The 25,715-nt window shown below is 39.3% G+C and overlaps 2 protein-coding genes across 10 annotated transcripts; one reads left to right on the forward strand and one right to left on the reverse strand.

Moving 5' to 3' along the window:
• Window positions 1-2,837: 2,837 nt before the first annotated feature.
• Window positions 2,838-18,926, reverse strand: GABPA (GA binding protein transcription factor subunit alpha). 6 transcript variants are annotated; one of them, XR_014525404.1, is made up of 10 exons: window positions 18,531-18,679; window positions 16,448-16,548; window positions 14,630-14,774; window positions 13,457-13,541; window positions 12,347-12,592; window positions 10,629-10,823; window positions 9,938-9,994; window positions 7,633-7,773; window positions 5,827-6,975; window positions 2,838-5,693 (listed from the first exon to the last, which is right to left on the reverse strand). XR_014525404.1 is itself a non-coding variant. In XM_083500361.1 (10 exons), exons 2-10 carry the CDS (start codon window positions 16,522-16,524, stop codon window positions 5,273-5,275), a joined length of 1,368 nt encoding a protein of 455 aa, XP_083356487.1. In that variant the 5' UTR covers window positions 16,525-16,548; window positions 18,531-18,926; the 3' UTR covers window positions 2,838-5,272. The 6 variants fall into 6 exon arrangements, 4 of the variants coding, with proteins under 4 accessions (XP_083356487.1, XP_083356488.1, XP_083356489.1 ...); XR_014525405.1 differs by lacking the exon at window positions 18,531-18,679 and adding an exon at window positions 17,837-18,423; XM_083500361.1 differs by having other exon boundaries at window positions 2,838-5,501; window positions 6,783-6,975; window positions 18,531-18,926.
• ATP5PF (ATP synthase peripheral stalk subunit F6) lies at window positions 18,867-24,386 on the forward strand. 4 transcript variants are annotated; one of them, XM_083500401.1, is made up of 4 exons: window positions 18,867-18,982; window positions 20,699-20,890; window positions 23,086-23,210; window positions 24,237-24,386. In XM_083500401.1, the coding sequence occupies exons 2-4, from the start codon at window positions 20,721-20,723 to the stop codon at window positions 24,263-24,265; spliced, it is 324 nt and encodes a 107-aa protein (XP_083356527.1). In that variant the 5' UTR covers window positions 18,867-18,982; window positions 20,699-20,720; the 3' UTR covers window positions 24,266-24,386. The 4 variants fall into 4 exon arrangements, with proteins under 4 accessions (XP_083356527.1, XP_083356528.1, XP_083356529.1 ...); XM_083500402.1 differs by lacking the exon at window positions 18,867-18,982 and adding an exon at window positions 19,043-19,255 and having other exon boundaries at window positions 20,698-20,890; XM_083500403.1 differs by lacking the exon at window positions 18,867-18,982 and adding an exon at window positions 19,043-19,204.
• The last annotated feature ends 1,329 nt before the right edge of the window (window positions 24,387-25,715 follow it).

Consider the following 25,715-nt stretch of genomic DNA (forward strand, 5'->3'; position numbering starts at 1 on the left):
GCTCCATTGTAGTGGTGTGAGTCTGTAGCAGTTACCTTGAATTTTCTGCTTGATGGTTTGTATAGGTTGTACATTCATTACAGAATTCAGTACTCAGGCTTCTCCAACAAGCGTAGAAAGCAGGAAACTGTTCGCTGAATGGCACTCTTCAAGTTGTTAGAACTTGTGCAGCGCTATTGGTTTCCTATTGAAATTGGAAATACAATAGCTTGTCCTGCTGCTCACTGTCAGGTCATTACTAGAATCTCAAAAGCTGGTTGCTTTTTAGCACAAGGAACACTTGAGGAAAGAACAGGTTGGCTCATCAAATGGCAGGTCAACGTGCACCCCAGTCAAAGTTTTAACAAGGTACGAACAATTCTGATGGGGCTACCTTCTATAAAATGCCCTCCCTCTTCCACCTTATACAGTTCCAATCCCCAGTTTCTATGACAGTGATAACATCCAAACTGACCTAGGAAAGATCCAGCTGCACAGACGTTGAGCTTAAAGTGGTGAGTTGCCATTTCACAGTGTCATGTTATTTCATTTTCTGTGACAAAATATGCAATCTGGTATAGAACTTGGCCTTCTGAAATTCTGTTTTCATTTGTTTAAACTTCCTAAGGGTGCAGGGGGATGAAAAGGCCTGGCAAGTGATTTCTGAATCTAAGCAAGCCAAATGGCTTTAGGTATGACTTTCAGCAAGGTCCTTGGCAGCCTGCTTCCCCACAACCAGACCACAGTGTAGAGGAAGTTTTTAATGTTTGATGCCTTACTGTGTTTTAATTTGTTGGAAGCCACCCAGTGGCTGGGGCAATACAGTCAGATGAGTGGGATATAAATTTGTTGTTGTTATTGTTGATGATGATGATGATAATAATTAATACTGTTCATTAGATGGGACCCTTGATCCACTTAAGTGTTCAGGGCACTTTGACTCTCAGTCAGCCCGGTTTTTCAGCAGGCATATTGTAGCTACTATATATGGTAATTTTTATTTCAGCAAATCAAACCAAAAATTTAGAATAGTAAGTGCTTTTAGACATATGCAAGCAACCTATAAGGGGCATGGTGTTTGTTCAGTGATGCTACCTTGTGAATCTGAACACTACAACTATAGTGTCCAAGTGGTATCTCTGGCATTAGCAGTGGCAAGAAAACACCCACATTTGGGTGATGGATTTTAAAAAAATGTCCTTTGTATACATTACTTAGTATTTTGGTAAGGATATATTCTGAAACATGGAGGACCACAAACAGTAACTCCCTAGTAGAGCTAAGTGACCAGGCTGGCATGTAAGGGATTAGGCAGTACTTGAGGAATCCCAAACACAAGTTGTTAAGGCTCACCAAAGGACTTTGGCAAGTGCTCCAGAAATGTACCTTCACTGTCAAGTAGCTCTTGAATCTAGAGGAAAGCTGTCAACTGAGGCTCCAGCAATTAAAGAAATGTTGGACAATTTAGAAGCCAACCAGTCATTAAGGCCCTAGCTTAAGGCAGAAGTAGCACAGACATACATCGCAGATACAGGGTTTGCTGGATATATAAACTCATACTGGAGCACCTGGGAAGAGACCTGGTCTGGGAAGAGGCCTGCCTGGTGAACAGTCTTTGAAATCACACACACACACACCCAGTCATGTTGATACCACTTCTGTGCATTTTGATAGGCAGAGTGGCATAAGATAAAACTTGAGCACATGTTGAGCTGGAAGCAGAAAGGACTATGTAGGGATTAATCTTTCATCCCTTGTCAGCACATCAGATCTAATTACAGATTTCATTGGGGGAGGAGGGCCAAATTCTGGATTTCTGAAGGATTTTTATTTGAAATCCACTTGTCTTTCACTCAAGGACAAAGCAGAAATGAATGCCACTTGCCAGTTTTCATCTTTAGGCTTCTGGGGTGCACCTCTGAACTACAACTCAGCCAGTTACTAATGGGTTGCATCCTTTGGCTGTTGCTGAGGCAGCTGCCTGGTTTCACCAAGGCCGAAAGGAAGGCACAAGATGTTTAACAAAAATAGCTCAAATCTACAAGCTGCTGTGCAGAGCTGCCCCCACAGCCTATTATTTTATCCTGCTGCTTTTAAATACAACTCCTGTGAGTTTGGGATGCTGTAAGACTGAAAAAGTACCACTGATACATGCAGTGAAATAATCCAGCAAGAATAGAGGTTATTCTGCTGTTTTACAGGTACGCTTCCAGAATAGCTAAGATGGGCTCTGCTGGGGTTCAGAGCAACAGCAGAAGCAGATTAGAGCATTTGTGACAATATACATAAGACTGAAAAATAATGATGCTAACTCAGATAGTAAAAAGGTGAAGAAATCCAACTTAAGATATATTCGTTGTGTACACAAATTGAAGCACTGTTGTCTTAGGAACTTTACCTATTTCCTTAGTGCCATTGTTTTGCAAGAATTACCCATTACTATTATTGCAAACACTAAGATTATGCTGAAGTTACACTGGGTGACATCCAGTGGCAGTTCATACCATTTCAACCTGCACAATGGATTTTTTCTTCCTCCCTGTAGCCATTTGTGTGACCCCAAAATCGGCTTCTTAGGTCTGGGGGAATTCCCAGAGCAAATTTTGGGGCTTTATGGAAGTCTACCCAGATGAAGAAAGGAAAGCACCATTGTACAGCTTGACATTTGTTTCGCAATCAAGCAAAATGTCTACCAATGAATTTAAGAGATGAACAAACTGCAGAAATGCTGGAGTAATGATATTTTTTATCATTTGCATTCTCTCTTCCTTTACTACTACATGTCACATCTACTAAATTTACTAAGAAAATACTGCAAAAAGTTATATACACTTTGTGAATGTACAGAAGACAAAACATTTTGTTGTGTAAAATTTTATTTTCTTACTTTACTATATTGACAATTTTATGCACAAATATTTTAGAGTAAAAATAGAAAATAATTGTTTTATGTAAAATTCAACACAAAAGAAATACATAATTAGCAGAATATGTGTCCTTAAAGAGTAAAAATGTATGCAAAAACCCCTCCATTTTACAAAAAATTGGGAATATACCTTCTATATTTTTCTTCTGACAGCCACACAATGCTATTTGACATACAATAATCCATACCTTACTGAAGACCTCGATTAGTCACAGATTGTCCCCACAATAAATCTGACACGTATGTACTGTTTTTAAAACACATCAGTACTCTATACATGGGGAAAATATTACAAGAAGTGCAGCAAACTTACAAAGGAAGTATAATGAAATTTTAAAATTCAGAAAACAAATGCAATGTATATATAATAAAAGGCCATGTGCCATGTTTACTAATATGGCTTATTCTGTTATGTGCAATTATGTGCATAGCTGAGAGTATATTTATGACAGCATTAATATATGTAATTTGTGGTCACCCTTGTCTATCCCAAGGTTTACCGGCGGCCTTCTTTTACAGGGAAAAATTAGATGCCTGTACACTTCAAACACATCTTAAAGAGATGCATATGAACTAGTAATGTAAGTTATGTTGCTTGTCTTCCTTAGCACTACATAAAATGTCCAAACCCTTATTTTTAGGAATGCAGCTTCTCTCCCCTCCCCTTCCCACCCCAGCTATGGACTAATGGCTCCAGTGATGCATAGGAGAGTTCAAAGTCTTGATATATGATTAAAGTGGGTTTTTTCACTTACCATAATTATCATTCAGACTTTGAGAGAAAACATATTCTTAACCAGCTTGACTAACAGCATAAAATATTAGTGTAACTTAAACTGCAATCCTGTAATGTTAAATACAAGTCCCACTGGAGTCAATGGACTTAACCAGCCATCAGAAACATTAAATGTCACCCAAAGGTTTAAACACTTTCTTTGCCTAATGATGTTTAAATACCAGAATATCTTCTACGTTTCTAAGCAGTCTGAAAATAAGCAAATGAGTCGAGCTGTAACTACAGCTACAATCTTACATTCCCAAGACTAAGCTACATTTTATGTTCAGTGCTTTTTACTGTAAGCCTGTTTTTTAGCTCTGAGTGATTTGCTCTTACAGATGAAGGCCCTGTTTAACATCTGCACTTTCACTGATTGTTAAGTGAAACCACAACTTCAAACGAGTTTGTTCTTCTAATTGTGATGATTCAACAAAAAGCCTACATTCAGAACAAAGGGATATTTATACCAAACAAAGGGAAGACGAAGAAAAATAGCATAAGCTCATCTAGATTTAATTTGGTGATCTTTTAAAAAATGTTATCAAATTAACTATGAGTGATACACACCCTTTTCTTTCCAAAGCATCATAACAACAGCTTGGAAATTTAAGTAATTTAAAGAAAACTGCATTTTTCTGTATTTTAATACAGAGGTCTATATAACATTGAGAAGTCAAACTTCTTATCAATTTACCTGCAGATTACATTTTATTTCTCAACAGGTAGGGGCTTCTCTCTGTGATTAACTTAAGTCTTCAGATCAAAGTCAGCTACACTGCAAGTATAAGCAGAATCAGCTGATATACTCTGCAGTGTAGATTAAAACAAAGCAAAACCTATTCTTTGGATGAGAGACAGCATTTCAAGTTTTAAATCTCGTAATAGGAAAAATGTGGAAAACTTTTTTGTGCCAGACATTAAGCTTAGCAATGTCTCTCAAGATAGTTAAGCACTTTCCCTCAAATACACGTTATCTACATATTTTATCAAAATACTCATAATTGGTTTTTGACCTTGCTGGACTTAAATTTGGATTTCTCTTCAGCAGTGATCTCCCAATTCTGCCTATAGTACACTTCTTTTGCGATGAGAAATCATCTTAGGAGCATGGTACTTTTCAGTGTGTTTTTTACAGCCTGACATGCTTAGATAATGAGCATGGTTAAGAGTAGCTGCCTTACCTCTGGAAATGCATTACTTTTAATTTGGTAGCTTAGAAATGGAAGTGCAGAGAACTAAATTCAAAATATTGACAGGTTTACATCGTGTAAATATGCTTCAATTTCTCGAAATGCTGGACAAATAGTATGGCATAACATGGCACCAACCAATTGTGAGCTCTCTTACCGATCCAGCAACTTGTCACATCATGTCTGTCTTCACGCTGAAGAATCTGGAGTGCCTTTAACATACATGAAATATATACCTTTACGTGAAAAAGATCCAAATTTATGGGAGTCTCAGTTCTCCGTAGAAAAACCATGCATCATATTGAACTGCCAAGGAATGAAGTAGCTCCCATTTTAGGACCAGAAACTGCTCAATATACAAGAAAGGCCTCATGCTCCCAAGCTTTTAGGTCCTGGTACCTAGTTATCTTTTTCTGTTTGCAGAGATGCCGTAGCCAGTGCAACTGCTGTGACGGGTTGTGCAATACCATGGAGTTGCATCTTTGCCAGTTTCTTTTGTTCACACTCTGTGACCAACCGGTTCAACTCTGCTGCGCTGTACCCAATGAGAGTCTTCAAGTCACAGACAAATTTGTATACAAACCTCTTGCCTTGCACTTTGCAGATCATGTCTCCATCGTAGTAATACCTTCATTTAGAAAAAAGGGAACAAAAATTCCTTGAAAAAGTAACTGATGATAACTAACACGGATGATAACTATAAAATTTGATAAAGGGAAAAATAAGCTGCCTTTCTAACTTAAAGCATGTCCCTTGCCTCACATCTAACAAGATCTCGAAGGTGGCAAAATGTAAGGATGACTTTGCAGACCATCACAAACTTATTTTCCTTTTACAGATAGGTAGCCGTGTTGGTCTGCCATAGTCAAAATAAAAAAGTTCCTTCCAGTAGCACCTTAAAGACCAACTAAGTTAGTAACTTAGTTGGTCTTTAAGGTGCTACTGGAAGGAACTTTTTTATTTTCCTTTTGTAGGCCCTGAATTACAGTGCAGCCTCAACTGTTTGAGAATGTCTATCTGAATGGAGGCTTCAGAGGGACACTTGAGCCTACTTTCTTATCACCTAGAGAAACCAACAGTCAGTGCAAATGGGTCTTCTGATATATGCAGCCTTGCATATTTGTTTGCTCAATTTAACCTATGCAGCAGAAAGAATCTACTTTGCCATTGCTTTATGCATGAAACTGGGTCTTGTGGAGTTCAACACCACTGAATGTACAACAGAATCACCATGCTTGTGATAGGACAACATGGATACACAGTCAGGAGATGGGCTGGATGTACATTGTCATTATAGTTTTGTGGAAAATAATAATGTGTATTCACTATTAGAAGCTGAGGGATTATGGGTTTTAGTTAAACTTTCAACATCTAGACATATAGCCTTATTACACTGAATAGCCACCAATAGTTAAATTTTGCCTTCACCTGACTTTCCTAGAGTATTTAGCTGGCTATAAAGCAGAGTTAATATATGTGACAGCATTCAGTTAATTAAAGTTAATAGTTCACTGAAGTCCACACATTCAGAAGGGGAAGCCACTTTAAAGTATTGTCTAAATCAATATGATGAGCAGTATTAAATTTAATTAATTAAATTGACACTGGATTTAAGACAGACCAAAGGAAGTACTTCTTCACATAATGCATAGTTAACAAAGAATTTGCTACCACAGGATGTGGATATGGCCATTAAAGTTTAAAAGGGAATTAGAAAATTCATGGAATGTAAATGGAACCTGAATATTCAAAAGCAGTGTACCTTAGAATACCACATGCCAGGGACAAACAACAGGAAAGCCATCACCTTCATGCTCTGTTTGTGAAGTTCCGTGGGCAACTGGGAGTTACTGTTAGAATCAGACTCTGATCTGATCCAGTATAAGCAGTTCTTATGTTCTTAACTTACCGTAAAGCACGGCTGAGTTTCTCATAGTTCATAGTAGGCTTATTTTTACGTTGTCCCCATTTCTGTGCAACTAGCTCTGGTTGATTTAGTTTGAACTCTCCTTCATCGCCAACCCATGAAATGCAGTCTCGAGCATCTTTGTCAGTCAGAAGCTCAAGCAAAAATTGCCAGAGTTGGATCTGGCCATTGTTTCCTATTAAGAATGAAATTATTAAAATGCAAATGTAAAACCATGTTTTTCATCTCATTATGAGCCTCACTTGTGAAATAGACTAAAATGTTTTAAGTGAATAAGCTTTCCAGTAAGCTAAACTCGTTGGGGTAAGAAATTAAACATAAAATATATTCAAGATAAAATAAATATCCTGACTGATTAAAAAAAAGTTTAACTTGAAAGCTTGCTCACATTGTGTTCCCTTTTAATGGTCCTATTACCCTACTATTGTAGAAAAATTACCCTTAACCTGAAGGAAATCTGCAATCAATACACTGGTGTATTAAAAACCTCATATCCCAACCTTATTTAAAAAATAGCTTTGTGGAGTTTGTATCTTTCATTAATGTAAATTTTAAAATCTATTTTTGTTGTGTCTATTCTCTCTGTTGCACAAGTTGGGCAGTATTTTATCTACCAGCTATGAAATCATTATTTTTTCTGTCTTGATGGTTCTCCCTCCAAGAGACTTCAGGTTGAGATAAATTATTTTAAGAAATAGGAACTTTGCTCATTCAAATAAAACTGACCTTTGGTCTTCTAAGATACTAACAAATTCTACAGTCTCTCTATGGACTGGAGTATTCATACTTTATGGATACTTAAAATCTTTTGGTTTTAGTTAAAAGAAAATACCTGTTCTGTTCCCAGGTGAACTTCTATCTTCTCCAGAAATCCTTGGTGCTCTCTGCACTTTTGCTGTCTTTGCACTGCTGTTGATGACTTTAATAGTGGTTGGAGTAGCGGGCTGTACAGATGCTGGAATAATCTGCACAGCTACAGAGAAAACATAAGATTAAAAATGGGTATTAGATGCATAAGCAGAAATTCCCATGTCAGACACCAAGACACAGGAACAGCCCAATATATTACAGACATTTGACATGGAATATAATCATATGAGCTAGTTAAAGAACAGAGGAACATGTAATAAAATATTACAAATGCTGGTGAATTTACATTATGAGATCATTTTCTTAAACTTTAGCTCCAGTAATCTGCACAATACAGATGAAGGGATATTGAACTGGAGATAGAATAGTTTTAATATTTTCTCCGAAGAGTATACAAACAGCTTTATTCAGCCCTTCTATAACCAAAGACCAGATAACGTCCAACAGCATTATCAATAAGTCATCTGAAAAATGGTGTCATTGCCTGGCACTTGGAAATAATCATTTGTGATGGAGTTAGTTCCCTACAGAAATATGTCTGGAACACCAAAGTATTTTCATTTTTTATTATTATTAGTTACAATGCTGCATCAGAAACAGTGATTTTTGGCACAGCAAATCTTTCAGTTGGTCTGCATAACTAGGGAAACCAACCTCTGTATAATTAAAGAGTTTGTATTAAACACAAAATGAATTTCTGAGTTGTGAAGTAGTGACGGCTTGTCAACTAGTCTGTAGAGGGGGAACCTTTGACTCATGGGCCAAATCAGGCCCACCTAGGTTCGTTATTGGGCCCATAAAGCTGGTATACCAAAGTCATGGCCACCTGCCTCATACAAAAGCTAAGTTTGCAGTTGGTGCCAATCAGTACTGACGTGAGAACCCTGCTGGGATAAGGGGTACTCAAAGAGTCTGCAGGCTCCAGTTTATCCCAAATGGAGTTAAGACAGTATCAATAAGCAAGCTTCTTTCAGCAAGTATCATCCTCTGCAACCCAGCTGGAGTTCAAGTCTATTTGGAGGGACGAGATAACTATATATATATATATATATATATATATATATATATATGCGCGCGCGCGCGCCACGGCATGTAATTTATTACAATAGAGTATTCCTAAAAATTCTGGTTCTTTCTGCAGACCACTGAGCCTCCATGCAGGCACTCTTAAGAGCATGCTCCTGATTCTTTCCTTTGAAACAGGGTCACCTGATATCATGTTGATGTCAGGTGATGTGATAGTAGTCAGCCCAAGTCACCTGTCAAAAGTCTCCTGTGGAGAATGGGGGAGCACAGCATCTCACCTGCCAGCCAAATCCTATTCCCCACCCCAGTCTATAATATCATTTTTACATTTTTATTGAAAAGCTTGAGGGCTCTGCCACCACAAATCTGAAGTGTGCATCAATGTTACCCCAAATTTTGTGACTACTCTAATTTATGCAAATACCTTCTGATTTTGCATGTACAGTCACACCTTGGTTCTTGAACGGAATCCGTTCCAGAAGTCCGTTCGACTTCTGAAAACGTTTGAAAACCAATGCATGGCTTCCGATTGGCTGCGGAAGCCGCATTGGATGTTCAGGTTCCAAAGAACATTTGCAATCCGGAACACTCACTTCCGGGTCTGCAGCGTTCGGGAGCCAAAACGTTCAAGTCACAAGGCATTCAACAACCAAGATATGACTGTATTCTGCTTCTACTAGCCAAGAAAAGCAAACAGGTGAGCTTGATACTGAAGCTTCTGTACCTTTCGTAGTGCCACTTCAATAAAACTTTTGTTGCTCCTCTTTATTTGCTCCCAAACTAAGAAGAAAATAACAACTATCCAAAGTCTTTTCCAATAAAAGAACTGTGGGTGAAAGCACCATAGAAATAATAACCTTACCAAACTCGCTCTGCCCAGGAGGACAGACCTTATTAGTTACTCTCTACTCCCAAATTGTTTGCACTCTCTTTTTAAAGTATCCCATGAGAAACGCCAGTAAGCTGCTGCTAGATAATCCAGGAATAATTTAATATTGAACTACTGCTCAATATTAAAGCCCCACAGCAATGGGAATACACCTCGCAATAGACCTCCTGGTTCACTGGTCAGGTGCCAGTGCAAATGCACCATTAGGGACAAATGTTCTTAATTTCAATTTGATTCCATCTTTAAAAGGTTAAGGATCAGCTTCCAAGTTCAAGCATTTTTATACAGACTATGATACGACTCTGTTGAGAATACTATTTCTTTAAAACAAAATCATAGAATGACAACTTACGTTGATCAATAGTAACTGTAGCTATTTCTCCAGAGTGTTCTTGGCTAGCCAGCACATCTGGATATACAAGAAAAATATTAAATACTAAACTTTGGCAACATTTTCACTTGAAAAAATGAGGAAAGAACAAAGGAAAGTGCTAATTTTATAAAGAATATAAGAATTACGAACATGCTTGAAGTCTAAAGGCCATGCAGGGAAAGGAAAAAATAAATACACATCTATAAAATTTATAATGTTATTAGATTTATAGGCAATTCTGTATTTCACATTTCTTTCATATCTGGTAATTTTAAATAATTACCTTCTGTTGCCTCATATATATTTTTAACTAAAAGAGGGGTAGGAAGTATAGAAGCACTTAGATTCTAATAGAGATTGAAGAATGATTTCAATCTTACTTTAAATTATCAGTAACTCTTCTCCTGATGCTAAGAATACTTGCATCTTGAGAAAACTAAACTGCTATAGTGTTTAAATTATCCGTGTCTAGAAGCTGATACATACAGAACCCTTACAATTTGAATTGTGCTTATGTGTACAGAGCTCTAAAGTGTCAGTAGCATTTTAAGTCATAGTGACTGAATGCATACATTACTTGGTAACTAGGACTGCCATGATGTAGACTTTTTATTTTAAAACTTTTATTTTAAAAAATCAAACAAGATACTTGTTGAGAAAACTCACATACATTTTCGAAGAAGTTCCAGGTGGCTCCAAAGGATTTCTCCCCGAGGGACCCTCTGGAAGAAGTCCTCTTGACTGAGGCTGCACAACTCTCTCCCAGGAATGCTAAGAGTATTGAGATCTATGTCTGTCATGCTGAACTCCTTCATCACCCATACTACCCAGTGCAGTACCTGGTCAGTTGACCACTGTACTGGATCTAGGAAAGAAGAGAAATATTCTACTTATTTTTCCCAATGTTGCAACAGGCTATGTTAGACCATCATCAGCATACATTCAAACAAAGTATTCTTAAAATGAACATAAAAGCCCAACAGATAGCAGGTTCATGCAGCTGAAGCAATAATAAAGAAAAGGAATTCTGATATATTATCTATGAAAATCTTACTTTCCAACTACTTTCAGATCTATACTTAACTAAGTATCAAGTTTTCAGAAAATAGGTTTATTATGACAACCATTTTCAGAGACATAGTGGTAACTCATGGACTTGTGTAGTCTTTTTTCAAAGATCCATGACTACAGCATTATGTTGAACATATAAATTTATGGAGATGACTGATAGCTGCTAACTTCAGATGTCACAACAAAGCGCTTCCGACTGCTTCAGTCTCCCCTTTCCATGCGAAAGGAGGAAAATGTAAAGCTTCTTGGCATGGTTTTGAACAAATTGCCATTCCTCTTTATGTCCAAATATAAGAAAATATATTTTATTCTATCCACAGTTCTATCCACCAGGATCTGAAGCCAGTGTGATCCTGGTATGTCTGAACTAGGTGTCACTGGAATAAATTACAATATCACATATTCTGAGGTAATGTTAAACTCTAAATAACGACATTAAACTTTCAAACTTCCTCCCCTTCTATATACAGGAAGAAAGGAGAGTAAACAATCCCAAGGTTTAGTGTTACATCTGAACCAGACTGCCAAGTCAATCCAACTCTCTACTAGTGCGGTCTACTCTGAATGACATGAACTATCCAGTGCTTCAGGGATTGATTGATTGATTGATTGATTGATTACTAAATTTGTACACCACCATTCATCTGAAGATCACAGGGCAGTTCACAACATAAAAATGAGAACACAAAATACAAATCAACCAAAAACAAACCAATAACTCTGCTCCCACAAACATTTAAAAGGCCATAGAATATTAATCAGCTAAACATCTGCTTACAGAGAAATGTTTTCGCCTGGTGCCTAAAGATATGTAATGAAGGTGCCAGGCAAGCCTCCTAGGGGAGAGCATTCCACAAATAAGGAGCCATGGCAGAAAAGGTCCACTCTTGTTTTCTGACCCTCCAGACCTCTCATGGAGGAGGCACACAAAGAAGGGCCTCAGATGATGATCACAAGGTCCAAACCAATCTCTCAAAGAAATGTTTAGCTACTACAGTTTGACAATTAGAAAATAATTCTATTTTCACAGCTTATTCCCCTTCTCTGAACTACTGCATACATCAGAGAAAATGCAAATCTAAACCTCAGCAAAAGAGGTTATGATTTCCCCCTGCTTATATGGCATTTCCTTGGCAATGATGCTGAACTGGCAACATGAAACGTTCACAGTAGAAACTGAATGTGCACCATATTTATTCAACATCACTTTGTCATTATTACAAATCAGACATCTAAGCAGAACTATCTGCAAATGGAGGGGGAGACAGAGAAAAGAACCATAAATATATACATGTGCCATTGTATATAATTTATTACCATAGGGTATTCCTAGACGTTCCTGCTCTTTTCGGTAGCCTTCTAATGCTGCAGCCCAACGAGTTACTTGTTCAGATGTTTCATCAGAGATGGTGGTAATATGTTTCGTTCCATCCAGTGTTATCACTTGAGCTTCTTCAACAAGGTGTGCCTCAGTTTCCGTATGGTGGGCATCTGGATCAATCACGACCTCAACAGTTTCTACTGGCTTTACAATTTCAAGGATGTTTAACTTTGGTTCTATTCCTGTACAGAGAAAGAAAATTGAGAAAACACCACACAAAATGCAAACTACACAAAGTGGAACAGAACAAATTAATCGTGTTCCAATTCCTTATATTGTATTGAATTGGAACTTGATTAATTTGTTCTGTTCTGCTCCATACTGTTCTGATAAAAGGTTAACTATACAGTCCTGTTTTTATTATATTTTGCACATTGCCTTGGGACATATGTAGAAGGCAATTAATAAACAACAGCAATCATACATTAACCAGTGAGCAAATAATTTTATTTCAGAGCCCTCTTAAAAATTAAATCTTTATAAATGCCATTTTAACTTCAATTTTAAAGGCTTCATTCCAATACTGTCATCACTTTAACATTTAAAATTCTAAAAAATGCTATTCATTAATATTTTGTGAAATACAAACTCTGAATTCCCAGCTCACCAACTTTTACTTTATCTCATTTTCTACCCACTAGCTCCCAATATCGACTTTGACCTTATAGTTTCATCATTTAAAAAATCATATGCAGGTTTAAGCATCAACATCTATATAATCAATAAGCTGTGCAAAAGCATTTGCAAGTCTACAAAGTCCTTCAAATCACTAAAAGGAAACCAATTTTCCAGATTAATCATTCTTATCTGTTCACTGACATGTATTACTATGAAAGTTTACCCTGTGTAGTAAGTTCACAATAAATAAGCTGTAATGTGTATATTTATATGCAACCATTGAGAAATAATATTTGAACAGAAAAAGCTATTACTGTAGGTCAATAACAAGGGCTGCATACCAACCCTGCCACTAAATAGTACTGTTTTTAACATACATCTCCACCAGATGCAGGAAACATCATAAATCTACAGAATTAGTTTTTTACCTTGCCTTGATATTACTTGGACACTAAGCTGCACTGTTCCATCTGTCTTGACACCTTGATCAAAAAGACTACGATCTGGATCCAGCTTGATAAATAGAAATTCAAAGAAAGGTAGTCAACTTATTATTATGGGTTTGTTCACAACAATCAGGACAGGACAGTTGATGGGAGAACACCCTTGGGGGGATTCTCCAGGTGGATAGGGCTCCATGGTTGTCTTCAGTGGCCTTCCTCTCTCGTGGAATCCTTCCCACACAACACCTGATGTGTCACCAAAATGGTATGTAGATACATCACATGCCCTTATCATACAGCACTTTTGAAACCACAGTGTTGAACATGCATCAAAGATATGATCTCCAGACTTTGTTTTGGGAGGCCTATTGAACACAATTGGAGGTATGCTCTGCAATATCTTTGATCATGCTTTGCTGTTCTAGACCACTCATTTAATATTTCTGAGGATATGGCCGGTGTGTTTCCAGATAGCCGTTTCTTTCCTGCTCCTCAAACACACATATTATTTAACATTATATATATTTTTTGCAATTATCAATATAAAATTATATGGGGGGGAAATCCCTAGAAAATTGCAAGGTTTTATTTTACAGGCAGGGGCTAGTTTTGTCTCCTGAGACTGTGTGTTTTCAACAGCAAAGACAGGACTCGCCTTTCAAAACAGTTATTTAGACTAAACCAGTCTCTTTGCAGCTCTACCCTGCCCTCTAGCATGTATCACCTAAAAGGCAGGCCAGCTTACTTGTTATAATTGAGCATTCCCATATTTGCTTATAAACCTGAATCTATTTTGTTTTCCTGAACGAATTGTAGCTTGAATATGTTTATCTAGTTATAACTTACTTACTCAAAAACTCTGATCTAAACAAAAGTCTCAGTTGTTGAAAAATATGCTAGATATGATACAGAGGTAAAGTTTTGTTGAGTTAAATGAAAAGGTGGCCATGTATCTATGTCCGTTTTACTCTTGACTGATGTGCATCCCCTGGTAGAGATAATTATATTCTATGCAATGCGTCCCAATCAATTAATATTGATAAATATATACAAGAATAAAACCGCCAATAGAAAATGTAGGCACAAGATCAAAGGAGTCCTACTCAGTATAGGCCATCCTTTATATTAAAACTTTTAACTGTAATGCTTTTGCTATACCTGTATATCCTGTAGGCAGATTTCATGTGCTTCCAAAGAACACTGAAGTCTTGGTTCCAGTAGTTTCTTAAGATTTCCAACCGGTTCATTGATATCAATAGCCTGACTCACAAATTCTGCAGTGGTGTAAGTTTGCTCAACAATGCTGAAACAAAAGAGTTTAAAAGGGGTCTTGTATTTGAACAAAAACTACTGTTAGAATGTGCTAGTGCTAAACATTCCAGTAAGAGACATGAACCTCATTTGGAAAGTTTTAAAATGGAACAACTTTTGAGTACATATCTGAAGCTGGATTTGAACTCCCTTAACTGCTCTGTGTGTTTTTCTGTAGTGATCTGAACTTGCACTGAACTGAAAATGCATTGGGACATAGAAACCATGACTATAGTGGGGAGTGGGAAGAATCTTACTGTTGATGCAAAGTTGCAATGACATCTAGGTCATTGTCATATCTGAATACTACCTGACTAATCATGCAATTAATGAAAAAATCCTAGGAATCTGCTAATTTTTTAGCAGAGTACAACTGGGATCAAGATAATAGCTATGTGACAAAGATACACAAATGGAAAGATATCAAGGGAACTGCAAGACATGTGTCACAAAGATTCCACAGGTTATAATGAAACAGGCCAAGGACCAAAAAATAATGGCAGTGATTAAGCAGGGTAAAGCCCCTAAATCTGACTTACAATTAATTGTATTTTAAGGTAAAGTAGTATACCCTTTAAGAAAAATATAGGTAGTATAACTGTAGGGAGGGAGATGCATCTGTCCATCTTTTCCCCCTCCAATCTTTGCCCACAAGCTTGTGAAACAGAAATATTATGCACAGTTATCTTGCAGTTTTTATAGAAACATGCATGCAGTAAATGTTTTCTTAAAAAACAAAAAACAGTTTGGTTTCTGCCAAATGAAAACATCTAATCACTATACAGCTGGAAAAAAGAAAGAAACAGAAAATGCTTTTAAAGTTGTGATTATTTATGCTCAGAGAGACTTCCAAGAGTTAGATTTTTTGGCCCTTGATCAAGTGGAGTAAGTGTTGGGACTTAATCTCATATGGAGGATGTTAAATGAGCAGGAGTTTTCAAATGGAAATTACTCCTTGTTTGGCTTCTTTTGGTGAAAGAAGAAAAAGTTTCTATCTGAAATAAAGGAAGTAGAAAATGGAGAAAAAGCAATCAGCAACTTGTTATCTGACATTCAACAAACTTGAATTTTTCCACTGTGGGTGAATTTTAACGTATAGAACTCAACATAAGAAAAAAGCTTTGGGTTACTGAAATACAGCTAGACACTTTCCGTGGCCTCTTTTATGGCAACATTCTATCCCAGGCGGGCTAATCTGATTCAGCCCAAGGGCTGCATTCACCCTTTGCCAAGCTTCCATGGGCCACATGCCAGTGATGAAGATGGCCACCCAACACTCACATGAACATGCACCCCCCCCCCCCCCGCAGATCAGCTCAAGATGGGCATTACTGCTCCTCCCTCTTAGTTAAACGAACAATCTGATGACTGGGGAGTGGGTGATTTGCATCAATATCAGGGTGCTGGGATTTAAATATCTGCCTTCCCAGAAATGTCTTAATAACTTTTTGATACCAAATTCAGTGGGGTTTGGGCAGAAAAATTTGCTTGGATGGATGCATTGGGCCCCCACTAACAGCAGATTAGCCACTGTTCTTCTACTGCAACACTCTAAACTGGATTTACAGTAAACACTCGGTTCTCTTTCCTGAATTTGAAATGCAGCTCCAAAAAAACCCAAAACAGCAATACATGCGTGCACTCCTGTGGACTCAAATTATATACCTTTCTTCAGTGCACTCTTGTTTCTCTGTTCCATCAATTTCTATTTCTATCAGTTCTTCTGCTTCTCTTTTAGTCATGGCTGAAATGTTTCAAGAGGCAATCTGCAAAATAAAATGTGTCTGTTTGTTTTTACACATTACATACAAATAGAAATAACAGGTTCAAAATAAGTACACTTTATTCATTCATTTACTTTTCACTTGAAAATACGATCTATTGGTCTAGTAGGGTTTCTGCATAGGTGGTTTAGGGCACAATCCAAAGCCATAAATATGGAGCAAGATTTCAACTGGGTGCTGAGCTAATGGTTAAGACCACTAATATATCAAAATAACATTGTCATTAAAATTATTCTGATGTTTGGTAGCTTGTGGATTCATATCCTTTTTTTAAAAAAAAAAGGCTTATACAGTATAAAACAGATGTCTCTTTTAAAATATTGCTTTTTCAACTTGCTGTAAATCTCAAATGCTGGCTAATCATTCGTTTCCTTTCATCTTTCCATTCCTCTGCTGAATTCAGAGGCAGGACATGCAACTTATGAATTATGAGTAATGTCTAGAAGTCAGCTTGAAGCAGTTTCTGTCTGAAACACTGAAGTGATGCACTATTTATCATTCGACTTTATATTATTAACTTTGCCACAGCTGGATCTTTCTCCAAAGAGAACTGGAAAATATAACTTTCAAGAAGCTGAGGACTTTCAATATGTTATTTCGTTTAATATAAGTTGCTGCCAGATTTGGGGAAATGATCACAGTATGATTTAAATATAGCTAAAGTGGTAAAAACCTTCACACTTCGGGGCAAGAGCACAGATATTCTTAATAAAGTAAGCAATTTGTTTCTAGTTATGCACACTGCTGTAATTGCCACTTGAAAACAAAAACAAAGCACTATGATTATTTGTTCCTGGACCATCTCTTTCTGAAGTCACATAATTGTGGTTCCAAAGTAAACATAATGATGTCAAACTAAGGTATTGCTTAAAAAAAGAGTAAAAACATCCCAATGTTAAAACACACCTACAGGGATGTTCCTGTTTTATTGGTGGAACACTTTTCAAAGTGTGTATACACTAGTGCATACAGAACTGCACCGGGGCAAGGGGGATGCTGTATACTTCATAGTAGTATACAAGCCACTGATCAAGATATTTTCATTCGTTCCAAAAATAAAAATATTGCATCTCAGCAGGTGCCAGTACTGCCTGCTTCACTTAATGTAACAAAACATCTATGAAGAGACCTAATCCTAGAAACGTTGGAAGGGACCCTAAGGATCCTCTAGTGGTCCATCCCCCTGCAGTGCAGGAATATGTAGCCGTCCCGTACATTATCATGCTCCAACCAACTAAGCTACATCATCTCCTGATCTAATCTCTGGTACCTTTTATTTGCATATTAAGGCACGCACAGAATAACCCCTCGCTGTCGCATGTACACACTTCAGATACACATGGAGAGAGATAGATGAAGTTGTTGTTATGTTCCTTCGCTTTGAAATAACCCCTCCGACGTTTGACAGGAGGCCGAACGGCCGAGATGACCCCGCCAGGTTACACGGAGTGAGGGAAGGGGGCGGCGGCTGAGCGAGGCGGCGGGAAGGGTCCCGAAATGTCCGCCGGCTCCTCCCGCCGCCGCCGCCGGACCCGTCTCTTTCCCTAGGGAGGCGATGGCGGCCTTGGACTCCGGCGGCCTCTTCCATGGCGGATGACGAGCAGGGCGAGCGGGGACGTCTCTCTTTCCCGCCCCGCCGTTTGAGAGGAGGAGGAGGAGGCGAGGAAAGGGCGCCGCCGCGGTATCGATGGCGGCGGGGAGGCCCTTGAGGCGCGCAGGGCTCCATCCCGCCTCAGCCCAGGCCTTCCTCTCCCTTCCGCCCGCGGCGGCGCCTCCTTGTTGTTTGAACTCGGAACGGAAATGAGGCTCGCGCCGCGCGGGGCAGAAAACGGAAACAAAACACAAGAAGCGAGGAAGCCACGAGACCCCCCCTTCCCCCCCGGATACAGCGCGAGGCGCTTCCCTTTCTCCCCCGCCCTCCCTTTCCAGCCGCGCGCCCCGAAGTCTCGCGCCTCAGGACTTACCAGCCGCCGCCACCTCAGCCTCCGTCACAAAAAAAACAAAACGCAAAACCCCGCTAACCCGCCAAAGCAGGCGGAGCAGCGCCCGCCGCTTCCCCTCCCCGCGCCTTTTTTTTAAAGAAAAAAAAACTTTCCAGCCGCGGCGGCTGGATCAGCCCCACCGGAGCCCCTCACGCCGCCCCTGCGGGAAGAAGGCCGCAGCGCGCTCACACTCGGGCAGAGAAGGCTGCGCGCGGGGCCCTGGCGGGGGAAAAGCGCACACACACATACAATCCCCCCCTCCGCGTCAGGGCGAAAACTACAATTCCCGGCGTCCCTTGCGAAACTGCCGCCGCCTCCCGAGGAAAGCGCCTCAGTCAAACTCAAACTAGCTTTTGCTCTTTTCCCACCCGCCTACTTGAAGCCGGAAGTGAATCCATCCGTTTCCGGTGAAGCGGGGACGGGAAGCAAAGGAGGTACGTCGCTGTTTCTGAGGCGCTCCCCCCCCCCCTTTCAACGGGCTTGCTTTCTCTTTTATGCAGGGCCGGTGCAAGGGAATCTGAGGCTTAAGTACGGCGAGGCGGCCTAGAATTGTGTCGAAAGGCCGGGGGTTCAAAAGAGAAAACTCCCGAAGCTCTTTGCGCCTGCTGGAGGCGGGGCCGAGTCAGGCCCTCCCTGTGACTGCGGGCTCTGGCAAGGTGACCGGCAGTTCCTCTGCGGGGTTGAATCCGGACGGGAGAGAGCGCGGCGTTGAGGAGGCCAAGCGGGCGGGTGCGTTCGCGTGGGCCTTGGTGCTTGTAGCTCTTGCTTGGTACTCTCTTTCTGACCTAGTTTCCCACCTGCAACTGCCCCCAAACAACGCTATCCCTGAGAAGAACCAGAATGTCACTCTGAATGTTTCTAGACTGATATGTTTACTTAAGCAAAGCTGTAGTTATGGGGGGGGGGGGGAGCTAGCCACTTTTTTTGCCCCAGGTGAAGTCTCCAGAGGGGTGCTATTACAGTGGTGCCCCGCAAGACGAAAAACTCGCTAGACGAAAGAGTTTTCCGTTTTTTTTAGTTGTTCCGCAAGACGAATTTCCCTATGGGCTTGCTTTGCAAGACGAAACATCTTGCGAGTTTGTTTCCTTTTCTTAAAGCCGCTAAGCCGTTAATAGCCGCTAATAGCCGTGCTTCACAAGACGAAAAAACCGCAAGACGAAGAGACTCGCAGAATGGATTAATTTCGTCTTGCGAGGCACCACTGTAATGCGTCCAGCCTCTGTTCGTATGCAAATGCATGGGGTGGGCGCCCCAACCTAAGTACCCTTAAGAAGCAGTTATGGAATTTTAAAGCATTTTTAAAGGTGTATTGTTTGAATCAGGAGAATGCAAGAAAAGAACTTCATAACTTCTATTGATCAATTGTTTTTAAAAGCTAAGAATGTTTCAGTTTAGCCATTAGAATAAGGAGTAGTGGTGGAAATGTTCCATTCAAATTAATGGGCATGGGGGAGCAGTCTGTTGGAAATTTAACTTTCCCCATTAACTTTGGCTGGATGAAGGTGGGGAACCTTGAGCTTGGGGAGCAGAGAGGTGTCAAATGAGGCCCATCTGGCCCCGAGTACTCTTTCCTAGCCATCACCCATCACTGGACCTGCTCCACACCCTTCTCAAATGGTTTTGGCTGGCTGGATTGTGTCCATGAACTAAGGAAACCTGATGTTTCTATTGTTATTGTTGGAATGTAGTGTGTTGTATTAGGTTAAGGGTTGCTTTTGTTGCTTTGCCCACTTATACTTCTAACTTTGCCCCCTTTTAACCTCTGCCTCACCCATCCTCAGAAGGTTGCCCATTTGGTAATGTGGCCCTCAGGCTGGTAAAGGTTCTATACCTCTGGACCATGTTATCTGTTATAATGTCAAGCATCTTACAAATTCTTCATCAAATCTTATATGCTTCTTGTCACCAGATAGTTTCAGAAAGAAATATTGAAACATTAAACAAAAAATCAGTACACATTCCATTGCACCCCTGCCACAAAATGGTGCAGTGCTAACTTAGAATGCCCTGCGTCTGGTCGAAACTACTGTGGTGTCCCAATCAGCTGAAACTTGAAAGTGGGCTTCCCCAGTGGAACTCCAACTGTTGGGAGGTTCAGATAGGAATAGAAGTATGTAAGATGTAACTGATGGTTCCTTTTGTCTTTCTAGCTGAAACTTCTACAAATACATCATGATTCTCAAACAGCTCTTCAGGTTTTCTTCTGTTTTCCGTTCCGCGATCTCCTTCCACTTGCATAGAAACATCGGCTTTTCGGCCATTGCTTTTAATAAGGCAAAGGAACTTGATCCTGTGCAGAAACTCTTTTTGGACAAGATCAGAGAATATAACACAAAGAGCCAGTAAGTGAATGTAGTAAATGCAGAATTTCAAGGCTCCAGTCATTTGATTATCTTGTGGGCATTTTGATAATTTTCCATTTAATTTTTATATTGTTGAAGTTGGTTCTTGGACAGTACTTGACTCCCAGTAATAACAGCCTGCTATGAAATATATATGGATATAAATGTATTTCTTGCGTTAATTGTTTGCTTGTGGAAAGTAATCAAGTTCTGCAACATATGGTAACTGTTGAGTAAATTCATCTAAAGCTTTAAATCAGACACATAAATTAGACTTTTGAATAAGTTCTCAAAAGTTACTTGCCTGGTGGGAGCTAGTGGAGGAGCAATGGAGAGCTTTGTCTCTCCTCCAGCAGCCTGTGGTATTTCTGTGCTGGGCGCACAGAATGGACAGAGCGCTCCATTCCTCCTCCACATAATATACATCATATTAGGGCTGTAGCCTAAAAGTCCTTTAGTCCATAGCATGATATTGTAATTGATATCCCTTAGCAGCTCCTCCTACATTGAGTTGTACAATGTCTTTTAAGCTGCCTCTAAAAATCTTTTAGAGTGAAAGGTAGAGCATAAATCTTCTTAAATATATAAAAACAGACACCAGGAACCTCCAGGCAATTGCCAGTTAGGACTGGCAGGGGTCCTAATTGACCATGACAATGCCGCCTGCAGTATTCGCAAATGTGAAGTTTGCTGCAGAGCAAGTAAGAATATGGGTGCAAAAGAACAACTGGCAGCTTAAAGTGAGCTTCCAGTCGTTGTTGTTTTGCATTCAGGACTTGTTGATCAGCTGCATTAGGGGGCTCCATTTGAGGGCACTTGCTGTCAGTACTGAATGCAAACCCCTTTGAAGGCATGCTTTCAGTGCCAACTGTCTGATCAGTGACACACTCAGCACCAAAGGGGCTCTCTGTGAGTCCCGCTTCATTTGTTTGCAGGCATGATTTGGATTCAAATTTGCACACAGCTTGTTATTTGAAATTGTTACCTGACATATAATAAAAGCAACAGAATGCTATTTCCCACATAATGGTCTTGCATACCTAGCACAGTTGTTGCTATAGTCAGTCATAGCAACTGTTCTTGGGATGCTGAAGTTATTCAACACTGAACAGTTGCTGTTCCACAAAGTTCACAAAGTACTAGGTAAACAATAAAGTACAAATATGAAAGTTGTGCTGTCTGTATTATTGCTATAGGATTTAGTTTTCCCAGCAATGAAACATTTTCCCCTGTGATATGTAGGGGGGAAATTCAGCCATACTTATTAATCCCATTTTATATCTCACTTTTTCTCCAGTGAGTTAATGGCAGTATACATGGTTATTCCTCACCGTCCATGCTCCCAACATCCCTGTGAGGTACATTAGAGAGATTGTGACTGGCCCAAGGTTACCCCAATGAGTTTTAAGATTTGAGCATGAATTTGCTCTGGGTCTCCTTGGCCATAGTCTGACACTCTTAACCAGAGTTATTGCTCTAAATAATAAAGCTTAACCCACCCTCCACCACCACCACCCCAAAAAACCCATAGCACCTGGCTGAAATTAATAATAATAATAATAATAATAATAATAATAATAATAATAATAATAATAATAATCGTCTAGCGGGTTTTCCGTCTTGCGAGGCATTCGTCTTGCGGGGTACCACTGTACTCTCACTTCTACACATTATTGCTGTCTCTCACCTATGGAATCATTTGTCATTTTGTAATAACAGTTCTCAAAATTACTCTGTAACAGGTAATTGTAATTGTAACTGTAACAAGGGTTATAATTCACTTAGTGTGAAAACTCATTATAGGCATCACTGTACACTAAAGATCCTATACAGTGGTACCTCGGGTTACATACGCTTCAGGTTACATACACTTCAGGTTACAGACTCCACTAACTCAGAAAAAGTACCTCAGGTTAAGAACTTTGCTTCAGGATGAGAACAGAAATCATGCTCCGGTGGCGCGGTGGCAGCAGGAGGCCCCATTAGCTAAAGTGGTGCTTCAGGTTAAGAACAGTTTCAGGTTAAGAACAGACCTCCAGAATGAATTAAGTACTTAACCTGAGGCACCACTGTACTTGAATTGTTCTATTTGTGCTACAAGTTCTCTGTTCGCCAAGTGTTTGTGATTTATTTAGATTCTTTCCCCATCCATCACTCTAGATATAACAAAGCTCAATTAACTCTTGCATTTGTAGGAAAACTGGTGGCCCTGTTGATGCTGGTCCAGAATATGAAAAAAGCTTGCATGAACAAATGTTCAAGCTCCAGCGGGTGTATGGTGGAGGAGATATGACCAAATTTCCAGAATTCAAATTTCAGGGTAAGCTTTTAAGTTTTATGACTCGTTTAGTAATGTAAAAACATGAGAGTGGATAATTGAAATATTAGAAATGCCATGTTAAATAAAATAAGTGATTTAAAAAAACCTTTACTAACTGGTTGCAGTCAGTAACTGCAGATATTTTCACATATTTTTAAGCGTACTTTTGTGGGATGGGACTTACAATATATATTCAGGATTGGCTTTTAGACATATTTCAGTAAACTAGTGAGAATGAGAGAGTGAGTGTGTAAATGGGCTCAAATGTTGTACCTGACATATATATGCATATGTATGTTATAGCGATACATTCGTATTCTTGTTCTCTACATAGTAATCTTAGCAGTCGGTTCTGTTTCCAGTAATAACGTTATGCATTCATACATTGTTTTTAAATCTGAGATCAACAAGCAAAAAGACAGTGTAACGTCTTTATTTTTAAACAATTTAGTTCCTATTGGTTTTCTGGGTTTATGCAGCTGGATGATTTTAATTATTAATTCCTTGAACCATTTGTATTTTAATTTTTTATCATTTCTTAACCTTTGGTATATTATATATTTTGTGTATTAAATTGTTGTTGTTGTTACATGTATATTTTAATATAAATAGATATTTTGGTTGATGTTGTTCCTCAGTATTGCATTAGTGTATATATTTACCCTGTGGGAAATGATGGCTGAAACAACAACAATAAACTATACATATACTCTCTATGCATCTCTTTGTAAAGCAGCTAATATTTACATGTAGTAGGAACTTGCCTTGCAAGCAAGTGTGGCTTTTGCACCATTTACACTGAAGTAGACTCTGTTCTTCTGTGGAGAACCTGCATTTAAAAAGGAATAAGTGTTATGCTCCAAGAGTGCTGATGGACCCTCTCCTCTCTTGCAGATTTGTGTAGCTAAAGCTGAAGTTCTTAATTTCTGGCAAATTGACAATAGAATCAAGTTGTAAAACTATCTATTTAGAAAACTTCACTTTGAAAATAAACTGACACTTCCTTTCATTTTTCCTATATGACAGAGCCCAAATTTGAAGAGGAGCAGAAGTGATGTGATAGCAAGTACACAAGCAGCAGCAATGTGGCTGGAGGTGTTGAATAGGCCTACGGTTGTAATTTAAATAAACAGTTCAGTGTTCAAATGTGAATATTTGAATTCTGTTGAATGTAAATCTGTGCTTTGTTTGCTCATTGGAAAGACAGCTTCATTCCACTGTCCCTCACCTTGTTTTCCTCCAACAATCAGTCTGCATTCTCAGACTTTATTGGGCTGTTTGGGTTTTTCCTCCTTTAGGATTAGGCAGAGGACATAGTTGATGCCCAGTCTCAGCTGTGTTAAAATATTGCTTCTGCCCCTTTTAATATTATTTACTGCTTTTATCTCACTCTCAGACAATAACAGTCTCCCAAAGTGGCTCACTTCAATAAAAAGAGACTGTCCCTGCCATCAGGTTTACAAACTAAAAGAACACACACACAGAAAGGCGAGTGGGAGCAGGGAAAGGTAGAAGATAGTTTTCCAAGGCCAGATGAAAGGGGTGAGCTGTAAGAGGGCACTTCTATCCAATTCAAGTCAGGTTGATCTTCTCTTGCTGGTGTTCTTGCTTGAAATGAAATTGGTAGCTCTTGTTTCTTTGACCAAGGGGATGAGGTCCCCTTGCTTTTGCAGGGCAGCTGGGTGGTTGGAGCTGAATATTCTTCAGTGGACGGAGGGCGAGTGCCTTGCAGCTCCTCCTCTGGCTAGTGGATAGGGCTAGGTGAGTCATCTTCTTACCATGATGCTATTCCTCATAGGCAGGGTGGGGGCAGCTTCCCAGGGGCCCTAGGTCTTCTGGCCAGTAGCAGAAGCCAGCATGCTTTCCTTCTGCTCTCCAGTCCCAAGGCTGTTCAAAAATAGCTTTAGTGTTTTTATTATCCTTTTTCTCCCATCATATTTTTCTAGCCATTCCATTCCCACCCCATTTTCAGCTTCTTTGTCAACAGTTGTATTCTTTTGGTATTGCTGCCGGGTTTTAGGAGGTGGGCTCAAGGGTTTTGTGCTTCCAAAAAACCTGGAGTTACAAGAAGAGGTACCAGCACATTCTGAGTATGTGGTTGTTTCCACTTGGTTACATAAGTGTTATCACTCAATGAATTGAATTGAAATACAGGGTGATTCAATAATTAATTTCATTTAACACTGCTCATTTCTTTCATACAAGCAGAGTCAGGAGCCTGTCAATATAATACTGTAGATGGAAAATGTGGTCTATCAGACTATTGAATAGACTACATTTGTTAAAATAAAATTCCTCAAATAGTTGAAATAATATATAAAATGTTTTAAGTTAGTTTCTTTGCCTTTCATTGATTTACTGTTGACTGGCACCCTTATATAATATATGCCTTTACTTAATGGATGCCATTGAAATGAGTAGAATTTGCTTCTAAGGAAATGTGTACAGGGTTGGAGGGACACATGATTAATGGTAAATATTTGTAACTCCATACTTGTTCTTGAA

This window comes from Podarcis liolepis (genome assembly GCF_965112155.1).
Source record: "Podarcis liolepis genome assembly, chromosome: 4".
Taxonomy (NCBI): Eukaryota; Metazoa; Chordata; class Lepidosauria; order Squamata; family Lacertidae; genus Podarcis; species Podarcis liolepis.

Excerpts from the sequence above, each read along its gene's own strand:
- GABPA (XM_083500361.1), bottom strand. The coding sequence starts at position 16,524 with ATGACTAAAAGAGAAGCAGAAGAACTGATAGAAATAGAAATTGATGGA. Across the intron at positions 9,995-10,628 it reads CCTGGAACTTCTTCGAAAAT|ATGTGCTGGCTAGCCAAGAA; the intron begins GTATGTGAGTTT and ends TTGTATATCCAG. Across the intron at positions 5,502-6,782 it reads AAACTCAGCCGTGCTTTACG|GTATTACTACGATGGAGACA; the intron begins GTAAGTTAAGAA and ends TTCTAAATGAAG.
- ATP5PF (XM_083500401.1), top strand. The coding sequence starts at position 20,721 with ATGATTCTCAAACAGCTCTTCAGGTTTTCTTCTGTTTTCCGTTCCGCG. Across the intron at positions 20,891-23,085 it reads GAATATAACACAAAGAGCCA|GAAAACTGGTGGCCCTGTTG; the intron begins GTAAGTGAATGT and ends TTGCATTTGTAG. Across the intron at positions 23,211-24,236 it reads TCCAGAATTCAAATTTCAGG|AGCCCAAATTTGAAGAGGAG; the intron begins GTAAGCTTTTAA and ends CCTATATGACAG.